General features: G+C 36.5%; 1 protein-coding gene across 3 annotated transcripts; it reads left to right on the forward strand.

Moving 5' to 3' along the window:
• The first annotated feature begins 250 nt into the window (after positions 1 to 250).
• On the forward strand, positions 251 to 21,306 carry NDUFV2 (NADH:ubiquinone oxidoreductase core subunit V2). Of its 3 annotated transcripts, none has more exons than XM_006089280.3 (8): positions 251 to 410; positions 7,354 to 7,419; positions 8,876 to 8,938; positions 9,026 to 9,142; positions 12,340 to 12,508; positions 14,154 to 14,263; positions 18,383 to 18,459; positions 21,157 to 21,306. In XM_006089280.3, exons 1-8 carry the CDS (start codon positions 357 to 359, stop codon positions 21,248 to 21,250), a joined length of 750 nt encoding a protein of 249 aa, XP_006089342.1. In that variant the 5' UTR covers positions 251 to 356; the 3' UTR covers positions 21,251 to 21,306. The 3 variants fall into 3 exon arrangements, with proteins under 3 accessions (XP_006089342.1, XP_023610011.1, XP_023610010.1); XM_023754243.1 differs by lacking the exon at positions 251 to 410 and adding an exon at positions 5,426 to 5,770; XM_023754242.1 differs by lacking the exon at positions 251 to 410 and adding an exon at positions 5,832 to 6,525.
• The last annotated feature ends 1,838 nt before the right edge of the window (positions 21,307 to 23,144 follow it).

Below are 23,144 nucleotides of genomic sequence, written 5' to 3' on the forward strand. Positions count from 1 at the left end.
TCCTAATAAGGCTCTCCAGAAGGGAATCTCACCCCATAAATCCAGGTCCCGGCTTCATTCCCCTAAGAGCCCAAGGCACCTTCCTTTCAAGGCTGGGACCCCAGCGCAGCCGGCAAGACCCAGCCTTTTAGGGCGCTGGCTGGTCCTCGCCCCGCCCCTCTCCCCGGGAAGTCTCCGCCCACTAGGCCCCAGCAGCCCCCGCGCGCCCTCGCGCGCCCCCGCGGCCTCGGCGTAGGGAGCGGCTCGCCGCCCCGGACGCGCTGGGCCTGACTCCGGGGCGCGCACGCCGTGCGTCCCGGGCTCGCCGGGGATCCCGCGCCGGGCGCTGCGGGGAAAGACTGACAGTTTGGTCCGCCATGTTCTTCGCCACGGCGTTCCGGGCCCGGGCGGCTGGCCTCACCGCCCAGTGGGTAAGGAGGCTCGGAATGAGCCCGGGCACTGGCGCCGCCCTTCTCCCTCTCTCCTTGCCTCTTTGGTGGTGAGCACACGAGAGCCCTGGGCTCCGGACCAGCCTTCAGGCGGCGGCAAGGACACTGCGGCCTTCGCCCTCTCCCCGGAGAGGTTGCAGCGAGGAGCTCCGAGGGAGGGTCGGCAAATTTAACGGAGGCGGGTGCGTGGCCTCCTCTGCAGGACGGGGAAGTGCCCGCCTGATTTTGTGAAGAAGAGGATGCAGGAGGGCCGCTCGGTGTTGTGTTTTGCCCTGTTTCACTCTAGCGCCTGGGTCGGCCTGGTGCCCGTGCTCCCGATGCCTGGTGCCCTTGTGGCCGTCGGGCCGCATTGTTCTGGAGAGAACTCTGGGTTGTAGGTCTGGCTTGCTTGGTTTAGGAGCGTCTCCCGAGGCCAAGAGAAGGGCGACCACAGTGTTTTCTTTTGTGCCTTGCGTGTCGGAAAAGTTGGGCACGTCGTATCGAGCGACGTAAAGGAACAGCGGCACAAATACCGCACAGCAGGATTTTAGAGCTTGAATGGTGCTTGTAGATCCAACTGCATCTCATTTTAGGCCAAGAAATGGAATCTCAGAAAGGTTGCAGCATTCAAGTTCACTTAAAATGCAGATCCCAGAAATTGTAACCACAGGGCATTTACTGTAAAGAACGCCGCCTTTTTGTCTCTGCAGTAAAATAGAAGGGTTGGTCAGTTCGCAGCGGAAGAGAGGGATGTAGATAGCGCCCAGGAGTATAGAATGAGCTCAGGGCTTTAGGGTGACACCAGAGTTTGCATGGTGACCTCACGGCGTCTTTCGCTTTGTGACTTTGGCTGTTATTTTTCTCAGTTTCCTCAGTTGTAAGATGGGAATATTGTAATTTGCAGAGTTTAGTCTTTTAATAAACGTTTGTGGTCCCACTGTGGGTCATGCACTGTGGACTCCAGGTAACAGTGTGGGTAAGGAGGGTAGGTGACACTTGGTGACTACGTTCTATGTGCCAAGCACTGTGTTAAATATTTACGTTCTAAATCTCGTTTGTGAGGTTGGTACTCTGATTTCCCCATTTTACATAATCAGATTTAGACAGCCCCTGTTCTTGTGGCGTTAATAGTCTTGTATAGGAGGAAAGACAATGCGAGAAAAGACTATTGATAGTTGGCAAGAGAGAGCTTGAAGGTATGAGAAGCACAAGCTGTGTTGCTAGACTCCATTGTTGGGAGGTAAGGAGAGTTCCAAGATGAAATGAGAGAGGTGGCAGGGCCCAGATCTTGGAGGTCCTTTCATGCTGTCCTGAAGAATTTGACTTTATCTTAGAGGCAGTGGAGGATCAGTGAAAGGTTCTAGAGGAGCAGAGGGACATGGTCAGGTTTCTGCCTTGGATGGATCTCTGGATGGGACTGAAAGGAAAATAGGTTTGATGGGAGCCAAAGGCAGGGAGACCAGATTAGAGGCTCTTGCAGAACCCCAGGTGAGACTAATGAGGATCAGACCTTGTCTACTAGTAGAAAGGATATAGAGTACAGATAGATTTTGGTTTCTTTTGTTTTTGAGGGAAGAGGTTAGAGGGTGTAAATTGAAAAACAGTGTTAACTGAAAAAAAAACTTCAGGTAGTGGAAGAAAATCAAATTGTTTTTTTAAAATTTAATATATATTTTTATTGATTTGAGGGAGGAATGGAGAGGGAGAGAGAGATAGAAACATCAATGATGAGAGAGAATCATTGATGGGCTGCCTCCTACATGCCCCACACTGGGGATCAAGACCGAAACCTGGGCATGTGCCCTGACTGGGAATCGAACCGTGACCTCCTGGTCATAGGTCTACACTCAACCACTGAGCCACACCAGCCAGGCAAATCACATTGTTTTATGTTAACTTTGGCAACTTTCTCTATTTTTTATTAATCATTACCTGGTATGTAGTATGTACCTAGTAAATACTTGTTGAGTTGATGAATAAGTTTAATTTTTTTGTTCATTTTCCCCTCAATTTTATTGAGAAATAGTCAACATACATTACTGTAGAAGTTTAAGGTATACAGCATGACGGTGTGATTTACAAGTTTAATTTTTTAATTACACAAGTAACATATTGTCAGAAAAATATATTAAGAACAGCAAATAGAAAAATGAAAATCACCCATAGTCTCAACTTGGAAATTACCAAAATGTTTAACATTTTGAAGTCTGCAATTAATAGACCTTAACAGAACTTTAAAAAAATCAGGTGATATTGTTCACACAATTTTGTAGCCTGTTTTATTCCTCATAATACGTTTTGATCAGCTTTCCTTATCAGCAGACACTTTATACGGTCATTTTTAATGCTGCATAGCATTCCATTGTATGTTCTATAATTTATATAACTAGGCCTGTCTTCTAATATTTTACAAATAGTGGGATATCAGATGACCTAGGAAAAATCAGGAAAAGTATGAATAAAGAGGTTCCTAATAAAATTGCTTTCCTAAAAGAGAAACCTTTAAAGAAGCCATTTACATTTTCAAACCATTTACATTGCTTATTCTGTTATAATTTATGCTTTGTTAGCTAGCTGCTGTTTTCTTCAGCAACAGGCTTTTCAGCTCATCATTGCTTAAAAAATATCAAGAACTTAGTACTGTGTCTAGAATTGCTTGGAAGACACTACTTCTATAACCTGAGCCATATTTCTTAATCTCTTTGATCCTCATTTTCTTTCTGTAAAGTGCAGTAATACCTGAGTGATTGTCAAGAATTGCCTAAAAATTATGAATTATGGATGAATAGGTACTCAGAATAGACTTTTCTTCTTTCCTTTAGTAACTGCCTGTGGCTTTCTGTAATGTTGACACCACTGTATACAGCTCATTACTGCCTCACACCCAAGCCAGTACTTAGTTTTGTAGGGGTGAGAGGGTTGTATTTTCAGGGATTGTGTTTTCAGTTTTAGAATTTTCATGTTTCATTTTTATGGTTTCTATTTCTGTCTTTTCAGTCATTGATATTTTTCTCTATGTCCTTAAGCAGAGTTGCAGCTGTTTTGAAATTGTCTTGTAATATCCATTGATTTTTTTCTTGAAAATGGGTTGTTTTCTTTTGTGTGTATGCGCATGTGGGTTTTTTATGTTGAGTGATTTTGGATTGAGGATGGTATGTCATAGAGGCTTTAAATTTTGTTAATTCCTCCGAAGAGTTGTTGTTGTAAGCAGTTAATGTAATTGAACTCAAACTGCAAATTCAACTCCCTTGAGGGCAGCAACTCAGATATTGGTTTAGTTCTTTTACCAGAGCTGCTTGGAATCTGCCTCATGAGCATGAATGATTTGGGGTCATCCACAGAATTTGGGTTTTCTCCTCGCTATTCCTTTTTTGGGATTTCCTGCCCTGTACTGTTGAGGGCCTGCCTTCAGGCTAAAAGATGTAAGGAAAAAACAACAACTCACTTCTCTTCTAAGTATAGGCTTCCCCTCCCTCCTGTGTCTGCATGCATTTGGTTTTTCTCCAGTGCTTTCAGAAAGTTTTTTGTTCTCTTATTTTTTAAAAGAAATATTTCGTCCAGAGTTTGTAATTGTTACTCAGTGGTTTGGACTGATAATATCTATTCAACTACACTAGAAGTAGAACCTTCTGTGGTGGCATTTTTCTTTCTAAATTTTAGGTTTTATAGAATGAAATGCTCTCATTCCATTAGAGATTCATTTTTTATATATTGCTTTTCTTAATTTACTTTCATTGTTGAGAGTATTACAGATGTCCCCATTTTGTCCCCTTTGCCCCCCTCCACTTGACTCTCACCCCACGCCAGGCCTTCACCGCACTATTGTCTGTGTCCATGGGCTATGCATATATGTATATAAGTTCTTTGGTTAACCCCCCCCCCCCCAGCACCGCTGCCTTCCTCCCTTCCCTCTGAGATCTGTGAATCTGTTCCATGCTTCCATGTCTCTAGACCTATTTGTTGATTTTTAAACCTGATTTTGCAATGTCCCAAGGTATCTCCATTTTGCCTTAAAGATTCTAAAGTTCTTAAAAGTAAAAAGAAAAAAGGCATTTGTGTTAATTTTCTATTGCTGCTGTAACAAATTACCACAAGCTTGGTGACATAACACACCACAAATTTGCTGTCTTATGATTCTGTAGGTTAAAAGTCTGACATGGTCTAAAATCAAGGTACACTTCTCTCTGGAGACTCTAGGGGAGAATCTGTTTTCTTAGCTTTTCCAGCTTCTAGAAGCTGCTCTCATTTGTTGGATGATGGCCCTCCCTCTTCCATCTTCAAAGCCAGCAAGGGCCGAGGAGTTTCTCATGTCACATCACTCTGACCTTGCTTCTGCCATTTGTCACATCCTTTTCTGACTTTGCTCCCTCTTCCAAATTTTAAGGGCCCCTGTGATTACCTTGGACTCTGATTATCCAGAATGATCTCCCTATTTTAAGGTGAACTGATTAGCAACCTTAATTCCAGCTCCTTTGCTGTGTATATTAACATATTCACAGCTCCTCAGAATTAGGACATGGGTATCTTTGAGACATTATTATTCTGCCTAACACAGCCCTAAACAATTTCTTTTTTCAGCCTTAAACAATTTAGGGGAAAGAAAATGACAGATTTTTAAGTATTCCGTGAGGTTCAGTAGGCCATTTTTGGCATACTACAAATTCAGATCTTTCTATTGGATATGTGAACTCAGTCTCCATTTCAAATATCTAAATAGCTGAACTTCCCTCTCTTTAGCACTGTTTAATATCAGTGCAGTACATTTGGTAATAAATTGTAGGTTCATTTACCATGTTGGTCTGGTTTTCCATTGGGAAACCTTGACTCACCACTTTTGGAGTCAGGTCAGGAAGCATGTTATAAATCAGGAAATTTCTTTCAGTAAACATTAAGGACCATGTTCAAACACTTTTTGCTTTGCCTTGTTGGGGGAGAAGGAAAGCAACTTTATATGTGGGATACTTTGCTGGGTGTTATCCCATTTTGTAGGTGAGAATCTGAAGATGCCCAAGCAAATGTGCCCAAAATTACATAGAATAAGCCTGAACTGGGTTTGTTTGCAAGTCCTATTTAAAAAAATTTTTTTTAACCTACCTTTCTGAAATCGCTCAAGTTTACTGAGGAAAGTTGGTGTGGATGGTGAAGTTTTAAATTTAATAGGTGCTATAAAGTGGTTTCACTTTGCTTAGGGAAGAGAGACTCTGGTTCAGGGGCCTTAGATAAGAGGAGGAGGTTAACCTTGGTCATGATGGATGAGGGAGGTATAGGGTGACATAACATTGTCAGTACAGGTAGCTCCGTGTACAAGGACAGTGAATGTGAGAGAGCATGACACTATGGACAAGAATAACCTGCTGTGGAAGGTGAGACTGGAATAGATCACAGAGTAGAGGCCTTTGGTATGTCATACCACAGAGTTTAGATTTTATTCTGTAGGCAGTGAGTTTAGATTGATCCCCACCGCAGCCACCTCCTTCTCCCCCATCATAATTTTAGGACAAAAATCTCTGGAGATGTGGAGAAGGGTGAGATTGCAAGGCAAGAGACAGAAGGCTATTGCGGTAGTCTAAGAGGGAAATGAAAAGAGTTTGAACTGGGGATAGTTGTAAGAAACATGAAGTAGTATGAAAAACAGAATTTAAAAGTTGTTTAGGTAGAATGGGTAGGACTTGGTGACTATCTAAAATGAGAGAGAGTAAGTGAGAGAAGGGGATCGTGGAATGTTTTTCATGATCATGGTTTAAGCCACTGTCTGTAATGACTGTCTAAAGCTGAATTACCATTGGGTTAAAAGAAATATTTTGTTACTTTTTTTTTTAAGCAAGGTGAGGCATAATTTTTTAAAAGTTGTCATGAATAGCAAATTGACATAAAGATAGGAAACAATGTAATCATAATATGGCATTTCTCTGCATAAAAAAGTTACTAGGTTTCCTTGGGGATCGATATAGTAGGCAAACGTATTTGAAAATTTCAGAGGTGAAAAGGTGCAGAACCTACCTATTTGTAGAAGTATATGACAAATCTATGAATCCTTTCTGTAGAGAAGCAGTTATTTGGGATTAAATCGCAGAATTACATAGCTATGATGGCTAATAAATTTAACTATCAGGAACAGGTAAATATATGATTGTGTTATATCACTACCTTTACTTCTGTTATGTTTGCCTTCTTTGAATTGTCCAACTCTTCGCCAGTTCCATGCTTGGTAATCCAATGTTCTACCATCTGTGTTTAGTAGAACTCAGACTTTGGAGGATTTCTGAACCACAGTTGAATTGCTTTGGGGGGGAGTGGGTGTTGGGTGGGGGAGAGGTGGAGAAGGTAGGAATGATAGGAGAAGCAACAGAGCAAAGAGAAATGAAATGCAAAGGAGAGGGGATTCAAATGGGTTTCTTCCAAACAATTGGGTATGGTTAGTCTATAGAGCATCCATCATAAGCAGCTTTCTGAAACTTTTTATGGCTGGAGTTTTTAAACTAATTTAGTAAAGAATTGAAAAGGAGGATGCAGTTGACTCATTAATACAGAGTATATGACTCATTTGTACAGAATGAAAACATGTTTATGAATATCCACACTAAATGAAAGCTGGCCTCCAACTTGATTCACACAAAAGTGAAAGGCTGTAAGTTAATGGTATATTAACTCTTCAAATGTATGCTAACAGAGTGTTGTAGAAAGGATACATGACTGGGTTTGATCCTGGCTCTTCCACTAACTCTATGTGTGACCTTAGGCAAGTAAATAACCTTACCTTTGGACCTCTGCTTTTTTATACCTCTCCTAAAATAGAATGGGCAGGATGTACTGTAGTAGACTATAACTCTTAAGATCTTTTACTTCTGTAAGTTGATTCTATTGTTTGTAGTTATGGATCTTAAAGTATTTCCATATGAAAAATTTCTTAAGGCTTGTGATTTACAAAATTTTCTTAAAATTTTAGGGAAGACATATAAGGAATTTGCATAAGACATCTGTGCAAAATGGAGCTGGAGGAGCCTTATTTGTGGTAAGTAATTAACTTAGATTTCTTCAGAATGAAAGGCTTGAAAATTTGGGTAACTTTGTTATAATAATCCTAAATAGCCATGTCTTTAGTATATCCTGGCCATTGTGGGAATTTAAATATAGATAATTGAATTCACTACTTTTAAAAAGATATATGTGGTTCCAGTTGAACTTCTTAAGTTTAAATTGGTACCAGAGCAAATCTAAGAATAAGAATTTAGATTATTATTCGGTGAAATTACTATGAATGAGCCTTAACCTAATTTCACACTTTGAATTCTTAAAACTCAGTCATTTTGGTTCACTGAAGATTCTGAGGCTGCAACTTGGGGAATCCCAAAATGGCACTAGTTTGAAACTTACAGATTTTAGTAATAGAATGAATACGTTGGTAGTTGGCCTTTGTATTTTTGGTTCCCAGGGTTAACTACAGGTAAAGGTCAGCGAACTCCCTAGCTTAGTTGCACAATTTCAGAAAATATAAGATAATTTATCCCTCTTCTCTGGCAAAGGTACAGTGTTCAGGAATTAATCTGGTCTTGTTTAAAGGCAATTTACTGGACTAGTATGATTTAGAGTTAGTGGTATAGTCTTGTAAACTGAGTTATTCCCAAGCTGAATCTTAATGTTAGTTGGCATACTATCAATAAGTAGATTTCTGCTTTATATTTTATCATCTTTGTCTAAAGACATATCAAATATGCCATGTGTTTGAGATCATTGTCCAAAGTTTTAATTTTCTTTTTTCTTGTGTGTCTTTGAAAAAGAACCGAGAGTTAACATATTAAGAGATTCAGTTCTGTGTTCACCTTACGTACAAAACATTAATCATTGTAAGTGTTAATCTTAGTGTGACTCATTTGATTTCCTGTTGACATGCCATTTCTTGTCAGTTTTTAAAGAGGGCTTGCTTTTTTATGGAGAAAAAATAAAGCTTCTTGCTGTTGGCTAGTTTTTATTACAGAAAACTAGCTGTTGGCTAGTTTCTGTTACGTGGAGAAGGCTTTTGTACCTTCCCTAAAGTAAGTGAATCCCTTTGACAATTTGATACACTCTCTTTGGAAAAATACACGTATGTTCACACTGAAAATTCTGTCTTCATAAGGCTTCCAATAATTAGTAATGTTTTGGTAATTACATTCGAAGATCCTATCCTCTAATCAAGTTGGATAACCCTTTGTTTTTTGGTCCTAAAGCTACTTCTCTTAAACCATTAAATGGTAATTTCTAAAACTGTCCAAAATTTTGAATTCTGCTAACATTACTTGGGTAATCATACTCATCACATGTGTATTTACTAATTAGTTTAGCCATTCTTTTTGATGCAAGGATAGATTGATTTGTATTGTGTTGAAAATAAAGTGAAGAGATTAAATGAGCAACAGTAATGTGCAAAATTATTCACACTTTTGAGGAATTTTGATCATTTTGGAAAATATTTTTTTCCTTTTGTATAGCACAGAGATACTCCTGAGAATAACCCAGATACTCCATTTGATTTCACACCAGAAAACTATAAGGTATGATAAATTAATGTTATAATTAATGGTACAAAATATTTAGTATCTTCCAGATTTATAAAAATGGGTGCTTTTCCTTTGATACAGAGGATAGAGGCAATTGTAAAAAACTATCCAGAAGGGCATAAAGCAGCAGCTGTGCTTCCAGTCTTAGATTTGGCCCAAAGACAGAATGGATGGCTGCCTATCTCTGCTATGAACAAGGTACTGAATTCATTTTTGCCTTAGTTCAAAAAAAGGAGATTGTGTATGAACTTTCTTGTATAGAAATTCCTCTGACAGTCATTAATGTCAAAATATAAGAGTTTGAAGTCCTTTAATTATTTGTTTTCTCAAATTACATATGTTTTTGTTGGTTCCCTTAGTAACACAGAAAAAGTAGAGTTTTTTATCCTTGTAAGAAATAGTAAAAGCATTATAATGAGGTTTTCTTTTTTTCCCTTCTTTTTGGTCATACTACAGATAAAAGATCCCAAATGTGTATAATTTGCTATCAAGATATTCTGAAAATCAATGTACTATTTAAACACCAGAATTAAAGAAAAAAGGATCTGCTTATAGCTAATGGTGAATCTTTATAATATTTTTATCTTTGGTGACAGGCTTTAACAAAAACCTATACAATATATGATATATGACACTTGATTGTGGCACCTTGGAATCAGCAACCCACAGAAATGTTATGAGTGACCCATTTAAATGAAGTTAGTCTACTCATACATATTCAAGATTTCAGGTTTCTTTTACTAATTGTATTTTCAGTACTAATCCAAATATCAAGTTTATTCCTATTCTATTAATATAACTACATTTGTGTGGTATTATGTTAAAGTGTATAGTTTACAAAGTGCTTATACAAAACCATATACGGTATTTGATTCTTACGAGAATCACAAAACTAGTAAGTGTGATGTAATGGAAAATATATTTGACTTTGAGTTAAGTCATTTTTCTTTGGACATACTTCCTCAACTGCAATGAAGATTTTGAACTAAGTAGATATTTTCTAAGTGTTGTTATGATTTCTAAATTATAAGAGCTGGGAACTACTTCTAATTCTTTACATTTTCTAATTGACTTACAGGGATTCTGCTCTACTTTATTTCTCTTTTCACTTTTTAAATTTTATTTGGTCTGTTACCATTGTCATCTTTCTTGGAGAGTAGGAATGTCCTCAATTTATCTAATGGAATCCCAAGTGCAGATTTTTTATTTAGTTCATTTATCTCTTACTTGCTTTGTATAGTACCCTAACACTGTTGTGGACCCTTAGTATTTTTTTGACTATGAAAAGATGTTATAAAGCAAGTTTGGTTGGTACCATAGTTAGTAAACATAGCCAGATGTGTGTTTGTTTGTTTTTTTCTTCAATTAATCACATATTTCTTTGGTGGTTTCTAAATAACTTATATTGGTTTCTATAGTATAATAGCCAACTTTATAAATAATTATTGAGGTATGTTTTTAAATCATAGATACCTTTTAGCAAAAATGTATTTTTTTAAATAATGACAAGCTTGTTGAAAGTCTTGCAGCATGGCAAATTTAGTAGAGCAAAATAAAATAAATGAGAAACTAATGTGAGAACATTTCAGAAGTACTGTTCTATTTCGAATTGGATGTGTATGTGTAAAAGCAGAAAATAGCATATAAAGAATAACAGTGATGGTGAACCTATGACACGCGTGTCAGAGGTGACACGCGAACTTATTTTTTTGGTTGATTTTTCTTTGTTAAATGGCATTTAAATATATAAAACAAATATCAAAAATATAAATCTTTGTTTTACTATGGTTGCAAATATCAAAAAATTTCTATATGTGACATGGCACCAGAGTTAAGTTAGGGTTTTTCAAAATGCTGACATGCCGAGCTCAAAAGGTTCGCCATCACTGGAATAGGATCAAGATTCTTTCCATTTTACATCTGAGACTTTTAATATTACTGTTTCTCTCTGACCCCAAAGCCCAGCCTTACAACAATAACAAAATCCAAAAACTCACACATTAGTTCCTTAACCATCACTATGGTGCACAGTAGCAGCCCCAGGGAAGTTTTTTCAAAGTAGACGCCAGGGCCTTACTCCCAGTGGTAGGGCTCCAGTACATATATTTTCAGGCTTCAGCATGTGTATTTTGAGAGAGCTCCCCAGATTTAGAGGTACATACCTGGTTTAGTATTACCAAATTAATCTTTTCCCAGGTGAGCTGTGTTTAGATGTCTTCTGAGAACACATCAGAAATGCAGTTTAATGAGCTCTTCTTTCATGTCAAAACGAGAATATATACATAATTTTTAAGAATATCAGCCCTGACTGGTTTGGCTCAGCGGATAGAGCATCGGCCTGCGGACTCAAGGGTCCCAGGTTCGATTCTGGTCAAGGGCATGTACCTTGGTTTCGGGCACATCCCCAGTAGGGGGCGTGCAGGAGGCAGCTGATCGATGTTTCTCTCTCATCGATGTTTCTAACTCTCTATCCCTCTCCCCTCCTCTCTGTAAAAAATCAATAAAATATATATATATAAAAAGAATATCAGATAGCAAATCTTAAGACCTGATCAGGTAATATTAAATCACCCAAAAAGTTGTAGCCAGGATCATAGTCATGATAGACTGTGTGTGGACCAACCCTAGCAAATAGCTAAAAAACCTGTTTTCTCTAACAGACTTGCCCTGACCGAGAGAGTTGTGCTCAAATATTGAGTCCCTTGGTCCTGAACACCCCCCACCCCCACACCCCTTCACTCTCCACCTCTCACCTCCCCACTGCCTCCCCGGTATATCAAAACAAGTATTTTCTGTAAATTCATTGATGTGAAAGGTTGGGAAGTACTAGTCCAGAAGATCCATTGGAAATAATAAGGTTTGATTGTTCTGAAGGGGTGTGTGTGTGTGTGTGTGTGTGTGTGTGTGTGTGTGTGTGTGTGTGTGTGTCTGTCTGTCTGTACGTACCAATACAGGCTAGTGGCATTTGCACACACTATACTTCACCAGTTACATCAAGGCCTTTTTGAAAAATTGGTTAAAGGTTGAAAATATAATTGAAAAATTGGTGAAAGGTTGAAAATATAATTTAACTTAATTAGGGTTTGGTCACCAAATTTTTGCTCAAAGTAGAAATTCTTAATGAGAGACTTAAAAATTTAGAGAAAAAGACACTTTTGCAGAGATAAGGGCTGGGGTAACCATTAATTAGCCTCTGGGCTTTGTAGTGTAAGTGTAAAATGTCTGTAAAAATTAAAGGATTTATACTTAGCAAATACGAAATACAGGTATATTTTCTGCTTTTGAAGAACTTTTCTGTTTTTACCAAATTGAAGCAGTAACAAAATATGCTTTTAACCAAGCTCAATTATTAAACCTTATAATTATGTTTTTAAAAAATTTCCTACTACTTTTAGGTTGCAGAAGTTTTACAAGTACCTCCAATGAGAGTATATGAAGTAGCAACTTTTTATACAATGTATAATCGAAAGCCAGTTGGAAAGTATCACATTCAGATCTGCACTACTACACCTTGCATGCTTCGAAACTCTGACAGCATACTGGAGGCCATTCAGAAAAAGCTTGGTATGGGACACATTATACGTATAACTTTTATGAAAATTATAATTGTCTTTCTAGAGTTGATCAATTTCTACCTAACTTTTCCAACTTTTGTCATCTTATTGGATCTCTACTTCATGAGTAAATTTTGTCTTACTGTTTGTCTACATTTATTTCTTATTTTGTACTCCTAGTTCTCAGCCTCAAAGTTGAATTTTCATCTATCTTTTTCTAGTCATTAAGTATGTTGGAAAAGCTAGGAATTTTAAAGTTTTCATTATTTACAAATTAAGTTTCATTGTGTAATAATAGCATGTTGTATGTAAAAAGTGACTATCTTATCCTTAGGTCCTTTCAAATTAGCCTTTGGACAAATAAAATAGTAAGAATGTGTCAGGAAGAGAAATTTGAAATGGGGTTTTTATTATAGTAGCATTTACAAAACTGAAAGGGCATTTTTCCACACAAAACTGTCATTACTGCACATATAACTATACATAATCAAGTAAAGTAAAAGGAGGTTTTTGGTTTTTTAAAAAATTTTTGTTACTGAATATAAAGTACTTGGATGTGGTAAAATTTGAGCAGTATTGAAGTATATAAAACAGAAATCTGAAATCTGTTCATAATCCTACCCTCCACCTTCAAGATACAAATTCTGATAATAGTTGAATAATTAGTTTTAGGTTTTATATTGTTTTCATTATTAAATACATAAATGTAATGTGTCTGTGTTTGCTTTTTGTACTTTTTTTGACTACAGCATAATAAGTATGTCTGCCTCATTTCTATTATTTCTTAAGTTATTTTGCTGTTACTTTTATGTATATTCCTCTTTGCATACCTGCTATATACTGAGATTATTTACAGGAAGTAGAATTGCTGTGTCAGATTTTGACAAAATGCCTTCTCTAAAGATATTAGAGTAATTGTTTTCCCCTCATTCTATTTTTAAATTTATTTTTTTATCCTTATTCGAGGATATTTTTCGATTGATCTTTAGAGAGATGGAAGAGAGGGAAAGACAGAGAAATATCGATGTGAAACACATTGATTGGTTGCCTCCTGCACGCGCTCGACCAGAGCCTGAGCTTGCAACCAAGGTACATGCCCTTGACCAGAATCAAACCCGGGACCCTTCAGTCCACAGGCCAACGCTCTATCCACTGAACCAAACCAGCTAGGGCGTCACATTCTTAATGATGTTTGATATTAGCAGTTTTCTGAGGCTTTGCTAGTCTTACAATATGATTTTAGTAGGTTAATTATCACTGTCAAAATGAAAATTGTACTGTCGGTTTTACTGCTATTTGACAACAAACACTGGAGATGAGTCACCTGAAATTTGATTGTTCTTAAAGGAACGAGTTCACTTAAGGAATCCTTGAATTTTCTAGTATAATTGTGCAGGCTTGTTTTGTTTAAGAAATTTAGTGCTCTTAAATATTTTTTGTATATCTCCGTAACATGTCGTTGGTTTTCTTTTCTTTTTTTCTTAAATCATATTGCTATTAAAATATAACCTGGGGGGCAGGGGCGAGTTGAAGGGGGTCAATGGGGGAAAAAGGGGGCCATATGTAATACTTTTAACAGTAAAGAATTATTTATAAGTTTAAAAAAACTGGAAAAAATATAATCTGGTCTTTACAATGATCATTTATATTTTTAGGAATAAAGGTCGGAGAGACTACACCTGACAAACTTTTCACTCTTATAGAGGTGGAATGTTTAGGGGCCTGTGTAAATGCACCAATGGTTCAAATAAATGACAACTACTATGTGAGTATTTCACTTAATATGAATTAAAACTGTATGATGTCATGTTTAAAATACTTGTTTTCCCGTCCTATAAATGTTGGTTTCTAAATTATGCATTTAGAAGAAACTTGGCATGAATATCCAGGGTTTGTTTTGTTTGTTTCTTTCTTGGCTTCCTACTCATAAAAATGTCATAGGAATGGAAAACCTTTCATAAAAATGTCAATTTTAGCTTCCACGTTATTGCCCATCAGATAGTTTTTAAAAATTTATCTTTAAATATTTTTGCATTTAAGTCTTGGAGGTAATGATATATTTTTAAAACTTTTAAATTATGAAAAATTTAATTTACATACAAATACAGAAAATAGCTATCAAGATTTAACAGATAATAATACTTTCCACACTTAAGGAAATTATTTTTATCCTTATTATTATTTGTAGGATTAACCTACAGATGCAAGTAAACCATTCTCATTACCACCAAAAATCCTATTCCTTTCCATTCATTCCCAGAGGTAACTACTATCATAAATTTAGTGTATATTCTTCTTGTACATGTTCTTAAACTTTTAAAATAATATGTATAAGTCACACTAATTATGTAATACTATATTGCTTTTTCTAACAATTTTATAGAGGTGGTATCATACCTGTCTTTTAGTACTGTTTTAGCCAGGTCTCACAAGTTTTGATAAGTAATATTTTCTTCATTTAGTTCTAAATATTTTTAAATTTGCAGTTTTTCCTTAAACATGTTTTTAATATCCAAGTGGGTGGAGTCTAGTTATCTTTTTTTAATTGCCTGCTACCCTAATTGTATCATGGTTTTCATTCATAATATCTTGTTAGCTCATACTTCTTAGAAATTTGCTTATGGAAATTCTTAGAGGCCTGTATTAAAGGTGGATTCTTCAAGAAGAGATTTGCTTTGCTACTCTCTTGCTCCTGGAAATGCTACTGTCCCAAAAGAGAGACCCTCTCTTTACACCCTTCCCTCAGCCTTCAATGTGTAAGATTCTATGCTAGCAGACTTTTTAGGGACAGTTTAATTTCTGTTTACACTTATATTGAGGATATAGCTTTTTGGGGTCTTAACTTCATGTGATTTGGATGTTTCTTGTGACCTGGGGCTTTGTCCCTTGCCCCTCCAGACCAGTGATTTTCAACCTTTTTCATCTCATAGCACATAAACTAATTACTAAAATTCTGCAGCATACCAAAAAATATATATTTTTGCCAATCTGACCAAAAAAAAACCACAAAGGATATAATTGACTCATTCACACCAGACAGCTATTATTGTATTGGCTGTTGTCATTTTTTTTTTATTTGACAACCTAAGGGAAAAGAGTTCAGTGCCCCTGACTAAGGAGTCAGGTATTGCATATTTTAAAAAATTCTTTTGGCACACCAGTTGAAAATTGCTGCTCTAGACTATGAAATCCTGAAGCCAAATTTGCTTGGTGTTCCACTTCTCTCTACCTGAATTTTGAGGTTTTGGTTTCTGGGTATTTCTTTGTCAGTATATTGATGAAATTTAAAAGCACCTGTAGTTGTTACAACAGGAAGTTCAATCAGGATAGTTATTCTGCCATAATGCCTGAAATGGATATCTATAACTTTTTAATGAAGATAAAATTATATTTCTTTGGCCTTTTAGATTTCTAGGGTGTTTTCATTCCCTATAGTGATATTCTTCATTTTAATGATCAGTGATTTAAATTTCTTCTCCATTTCCCCTACTTTAAAAAAAAGTCCTTAAAAAATATGGCAACAACTTTCTCTTTCCCAACATTCTGCAATTTATTCATAATAATGAGGATCTTGATTTAAGCAAGAATTAGAGTGGCCAAGGCTTTCTTTGAAGCATAATAAGTCTAAATATGGTAGCCCATGGACTTACCCAAGAGCTAAAGATTCTTTCAATATAGTATAGTCTTTAGTAGAGTCTTTGGCAAGGCATTTAGTAACTTGTATGTATCTCAGTTGATGAGTGGATAAAATGAAATAGTCACATAAACTTGGATTGGATCCTACCTAGGGAAAACACAGTTACCACATTTTGATGATGGTTAGATAGATTTGAATATGGACTTGACATTTGATTTTATTAAAGGAATTATTGTTAGTTAATGAGGTGTGGAAATGGCATTATGTTATTTAAGAAAATTTTCTTATTCTTGGGAAATGGCCTCCTGAAGTATTAGGGATGGAGTGTTATGATGTCTGCAACTTGCTTTCAAATGGTATAGCCCCAAAGCATGTGTGTACATAATGCAAATATGGCAAATTAAAAATTGTTCAGTCTAGGTGGTAGAGATCTGGTATTCACATATAGTTTTCAAATTCTCATAATAAAGATTTGGGGGAGGAATAAAATCAATAGATAATTTAAAGATGTGTTCTAGCTATGAAGTTCTTAACATCTGTTAAACCCTAAGCAGTTTCAAAGCAGCTTTTTAGTTTCAAAAATGTTTCCTTATTCAACAAATATTAAAGGCAATTTTTGACTAGGCACTGGAAAAATAGTATTGAATCATGATTTCTCTAGCATTTTCTCATTTAATTCTCAAGTAAGTTTACAAATGAAGAAACAGACTTAGGGAGGCTAAGTAACTTGTCTAAGATTACTAGGTGGTACTGCAAAACATTTTGTTAAATACTGAACAGTTTTAGAGGGGGATGAATGGATATAATGTAGTTTAGATAGTTTTCTCCTAGTTTAATCTTGCCATTCTGTTTGACTCTTGATTAAATGTAGGTTGCAGCAACTAGGCATACAGTGGGCATGTGTTTATGTGTTTTATTTCTTTTTTTTTATTTTAAATAACAACCCTTTCTTGAGTCAAATATTTTACACAGGTGTAATATATAAAATATAGAGCTGTTCTAGTTGAAATGGGGTTTTGAGGGTCTGGATCATTAAAATGTGTCAAAAATAAGGTGGGTTTTTGTTATTGTTGTTGTTTTCTTACCTTTCCCTTTGAAAATTAAATGAATTTTGAAATGGTAAAATTCACCTGGGAAAAAAAGATATCCCTAGGATATTAGATCTTTAGGTTAGGGATAGATATTAGTCATCTACTTTTAAGTTACTATGCCTGCTGGTGCTATTTTATTTACTACGAGAGGCCTGATGCACGAAATTCGGGCAAGGGTAGGCCTTTGCAGCCCTGGCTGCCTCACGGCCCTGTCCCCCTCCCACACCCGCCTTAGCCTGGTGCTGCCCACATCCGCTGCCACATACCCCCGGTTCCGCAGAGCCCCCCAATGATCACCCCACAGAGGGTGGTCTGGGCCTCCCTCTTTGGGGCAATTGCGGAGCCCCTCCATTGATCGCCCCTTTGGGTGGTGGCCTGGGCCTCCCTCTGCAGGGCAGTGGTGGAGTGATAGTGGGCCCCCAAACCAATCACATCACACCCGCCTTGGCTGGCCTGGCACCAGTGCGTGTCGCGGGTCGTCCACACGGTCGTTCTGCTGTTTGGTCGATTTGCATGTTACACTTTTATTATTATAGATGTGCTGCCTCAGCATTGTTGAGCATGTGCCATAGATAGCACTGTTCTGTTTTATATATTTTCTCATTTAATTCTCAAGTAGGTTTATAAATGAAGAAACAGACTTAGGGAGGCTAAGTAACTTGTCTGAGATTACTAGCTAGTAAGTGATAGGGTTGAGGACTCAAATGCAGAACTGTTTCGCTCCAAAGCACTACTCTATTGCCTCTTTAGCTGCAGCTCTTAATACATATAGCATTTAGCAGTTTATACTATATGTAGAAGTTATTCCATTGCTGCTATCTTGGTAACTAACTTGTAAGTTGAGAAAGACAAATAATAAACTAATTGATATTAGGGATTTGCACAGATTTCAAGTAGAAAGTAATTTTTTTAAAAAAATACATTTTTATTGATTTCAGAGAGGAAGGGAGAGGGAGAGAGAGATAGAAACATCAATGATGAGAGAGAATCACTGACTGGCTGCCTCTTCCATGCCTCCCACTGGGGATTGAGCCTGCAACTCAGGCATGTGACCTTGACTGGAATTGAACCTGAGACCCTTCAGTCTGCAGGCTGATGTTCTATCCACTGAGCCACACCAGCTAGGGCGAAAGTAATTTTAATATTTTTTTTATAGGAGGATCTGACGCCTAAGGATATTGAAGAAATTATTGATGAGCTCAAGGCTGGCAAAATGCCAAAACCTGGGCCAAGGTACGCTTTTATTTTTATATAATAAATTTTAATGGTTTAACCTAAATTAGTCTTTCACATAAACTGATGGTAAAACAATACTTTCTTTATTTTGACATTATAAACAAATATTTGTGTGCTGAGATTGTTCTTATTTTAAGTTAAAGTATTGAAAATAACTTCTAAACTTGTTTTCAAATTATTAAATAGAAGTTTATTTTTCAGTATGGATTAGCTAAAAATAATTTTGAATCCAGTTTGAATTCTTCATGTTTAGTTTTATAAAGACATCTTAAATTTTGCAGAATTCTGTGGGATGCAGAATATTTTAGATGTAAAAAATATATAGGTAGGCTATAAAGTATACATAAAAATATATAGGTGGTGGCCAATGGATAACTCTAGACATTAAAGTCACTTTTTTTTAAATAATAAAAGTAGGGACAGTGGTGGATATATCTCAACAATATTTTTTTAAAAATAAGCACTAAACTTTCATTAAGTAGATTTTCTTTAAAAAGCACTTTTTTAAGCCATAAAATCTGTATAGAGCTGCTCTTTCTATGGAGCATGTCTGCCCTCACCTTTTCCTAACCTCTTCCCTCAGGTACATTTTCCTTGCCTTTCTCCTAAGCTCCAAGGGCCCTTTTTATACCTAGGTAACCTGTTTCCTGAGCTCATTTCTTCTATGGCTCACTTCTTCTACCTCTGTGACTTTCTAAATAAACTCTTATTTAAAAAAAAAATATACACACACACACACACACACACACACACACACAAATAGTGTTGGAATGGCTAAAAAAAACCAGGTTTACCTTTTGAATTGTGATGAAGAGAACAGGGTAATTAGTGGATGGCGTTTTAATCATAAATTATCAGGAAAACAAATTTTTTAGTTTTTATTAAGTGAAAACCCTAATTTAAATTGTAACTGTCAGGTGAATGAATCGGGCTTAGATCGCTGCCTCTCTATTTGTGTTCTGAGGAATGTTTACAGATAAAATGAGGAAAGTTACAACTAGAAGATTAAACAAAGTTTGTAGGCTTTACTGGAAGATTTTACTGCCTTTATAACATTTTAATATGTCTTTTGTGAATGGTAGGGGAAGGAGAACATTTGTAGGCAGACATAAGAACCCCTGGGGCTCTGTTTTTCCCCTCAAGTATGTCATGGGACTGTCATTTCATAGAACAAACTTTAGGAATCTGGACCAGGTTATTCTTAAAATAACTGTCTTCTATAAAATTCTATAATCCTGTGAAGAACTCAGGCAGTATACATAATTAACTCTTCCATTTATTGTTCCAGAAATTTTGGTTTTTATAATCTTCTTAAATCGGTCCTTTGTGTTGGATAAAGAGCTTAAACCACAAGGGGGAACCTAGTAAAAGAGCAGCAGGTATACCTGTGTGACTAGTTAACATAAAAAAATTACAAAGCCAAGTATTGTTTTTATTAAAACTAAATGTCATTTTGCCATTTACCCTGAAACTTTCAGGCTTTGACAGTACACAGTGTCTGTTTTTTTATCTGGTTTTCATAGTAACTTATAATGCAAATATACTAATTTCTGACTTTGTAGCCATTCCTCATTACAATACTCTACTTACTACTTGCATTATGTTATGTACTAGTAATAGCTAGAAAGATCTTATAAATGATTGTGGTATCACTTTTCTGTCCTCTCAATAAAAAATGATTTCCTAGGACTCAAAAACAGACTTACAAGATTAATGACAGAATGTGAAGGGCAAAGCCAGAGGGAGTAAAAAAGATGTAAATTGAACAAATTCTTCAGCTAAAATCGATGGGAGGAACAAAGTAAATGAACAAAGCTAGGGAATAGGAGGGGTGAAATGGTAGGTGCTGAGTTGAGCTCTAGCAACAGAGGTTAGACAGGGCAGAGGTTGAGGCAATACCTGGGAAAGTATGTGTGTGGGTGAAACAAAAACCAGACAGGTTCTTCTACCTCTGTGTTGCTTTTCTTCATAGATTCCTATATAAGTACCTGTTCTTGTTTCCTTTCTGGCTATTAGCAACCCTGGTCTGGGTCCTGTTTTTTGAAAAATTAGTACTATTATGGCCTAAAAATATAAATACAAATAGATTTTGTATTTACTACTTCTAAGAGACATCCCTCCCAAATCTTCAAATTCCTCAAGGAATCCAGTTTCTATTTAAAGTATAATATATAAGTGTGTATTCCCTTTGTTCACAATGACAGATCTCATTCTAAATAAAATCCAAATATAAAAGATGTAGTGTCCAGTTTATTAAAACATGATTTTTTAAAATGTCCTCTGGGTTAGGTTATTTTCCTGTAGTTAAGCTCTGATACTGGGGCACTTGCTGAATCCCCCAACACTTGGTTTCTGTATAAAATAAGGCCAGTAATCACTTATCTCATGGCATTGTTGAGATTAAAGGAGCTAATACTGTATATACACTGCTCAATAAATGGGAGCTACTATTAGGTTATTTTTATATTTTTCATATTTATATAGTGAATTTGATATGTCAGTTTTCATGTTCAACTTTACGAAGAGAAAATCTTGCAGCAGTTGAAATGTTTGGATTAAATAATATATGCTAGTTATTAGGTGAAAAATAGTTACTTAACTGGGCTGTTGTGAGGTAACATAATTTTTTAAGTAAAAATTTATAAATAGTAATAATTAATAGTCAATTTAATGTTAACTTGCTTTTCTTTCCAGGAGTGGACGCTTCTCTTGTGAGCCAGCTGGGGGTCTTACCTCTTTGACCGAACCACCCAAAGGACCTGGTTTTGGTGTGCAAGCAGGCCTTTAATTTATATTCAACTGTAAATATGTCACTGGAGAAATAAAATATGAATTTCCTATCTACATAAATTTTTAATATTTATTTCAACCTGTGAACACCTTAGTGGTAACTTAGCAACTTATAGCTCTGTAAGTACCATGTCAAACTTAATAGCTCCATTTTTTTTTTTTTAATCCTCACTTGAGAATATGTTTCCATTGATTTGAAAAAGAGAGAGAGAAACATTGAGGGAAACATTGATTGGTTGCCTCCACTTTTGGTGTATGAGACAACACTTCAACCTACTGAGCCACACCGGCCAGGGCTTCAAAGCTCCATTTTAAAGTCTTCTGCTAGCTTTGGCTAACTATGAAGACGTTATTCCATAATCTAGTTAATAGTAACTCCAAAACCCCATTCCCACTCCCGTTTTCAACTGCCAGGTTATTTTTATCAAGATTACAGGTTATTGTGAAATAAAAATTCACATTTCAAATACATTTTGCTTTTCCATGTTTAGCCATAGCCAAGTCTTAAGTTAACATGATCTTTCTATAAACTTTATTTATGTCAGTGCACTCTTGAAATATTTTTATATTTACAGCATACAATTGTTACTGTATTTCCAACTGTGGTGATACTTCAAGCAGGCTGTAAGTGTAAGGAGGATAAGGTAGTTGTCTGTAGGTCATTTGAGTTGAATCTTGCTTAATTTTTTTTTGCCCATTTTTCTTGAAAATCTATTATACTTAACACAAAAGCACTGTTTCTAATGATGATGTCCTGAATAGCTTTTAAAAACATTTGGCAGGTAAAATTTCACTACAGTAATCCAAGATGGTTCCAAAATGTATATGGATACAGTGAGTAAAATTTTTTTGCCAATTTCCAGGAGCTGGAGGTAACAGTTATGTTCTAGCCTATGTGTTTACCACCACTCAATCCCTCATTTCTTCTCAGTTCTTAACTGTGCTGGTTTTAAAAAGGTACATTTGGGGAGGAAATTTACTTATTGCTGTTTAATGGCAAAAATAAACTAAAAATTCAACTTTTCATCCTCCCTATTGGCAAAGAATCTTAATATCTGTTTTGGTTTTTGAATTGCTACTGAAAGTTATTAGGGGAAAAGTTACTGATTGCTCAGATTTACTTGCTGTAACTGGAAGAGGCCATTGCTCCAGAAAATTCTACAGCACATGATAATAGTTTTGCAGCCCTGGCCAGTGTGGCTTGGTTGGTTGGAGTGTTGTCCCGAACACCAAAAGGTGGTAAGTTCGAATCCCAGTCAGGGCAGGTACACAGGTTGCGGCTCCTGGGGGAGGCACCTAGATGTTCTCTCTCTCTCTTTCTCTCTCCCTCTCTCTCTTTCCCTCCCCTCTCCTTTCTCTAATATTTTTAAAATGTTGTTTAAAAAGTACTCATTGCAAAGGTCTTACATCTGTAGAGACTAAGTCATATGATAATTTATCATCTGAGATTTTATTTTACATTTATTATATTCACCTTCCTGAAATATGGCAGTTTTTAAAAAAATTTTTTAAAGATTTCTTTAATTGATTTTTAGAGAGGAAGGGAGAGGGGGAGACACAGAGAGAAAAACATTGACTTGAGAGGAAACATCAGGGGAAAATCAATTGGCTACCTTCTGCACACCCCCTACCTGGGACCCAGCCGGAAAGCCTAGGCATGTGCTCTGATTGGGAATTGAATGACAACCTTTCAGAGCATGGGGAGATGTCCAACCAACGTAGCCATACTGGCCAGGGCTGGCAGCTTTTTGAATGATCTATCTGGACTTACTGTAGTTAAAACATAAGGGTCATTGATGCTAAAGGTGTGAAGCTCTAAATAAGTTGGAAAGTAGATTTTGTAGGATGGGTTCTAGTTCATATAAATCAAATATACACATTTTGGGTTTCTG

The sequence above is a fragment of the Myotis lucifugus genome, unplaced genomic scaffold, assembly GCF_000147115.1.
Source record: "Myotis lucifugus unplaced genomic scaffold, Myoluc2.0 scaffold_58, whole genome shotgun sequence".
In the NCBI taxonomy this organism is placed as follows: Eukaryota; Metazoa; Chordata; class Mammalia; order Chiroptera; family Vespertilionidae; genus Myotis; species Myotis lucifugus.

Coding starts and splice junctions, on each gene's coding strand:
- NDUFV2 (XM_006089280.3), top strand. CDS start 357: ATGTTCTTCGCCACGGCGTTCCGGGCCCGGGCGGCTGGCCTCACCGCC. Junction 9,143..12,339: donor CTATCTCTGCTATGAACAAG/GTACTGAATTCA, acceptor TACTACTTTTAG/GTTGCAGAAGTTTTACAAGT. Junction 18,460..21,156: donor ATGCCAAAACCTGGGCCAAG/GTACGCTTTTAT, acceptor TTTTCTTTCCAG/GAGTGGACGCTTCTCTTGTG.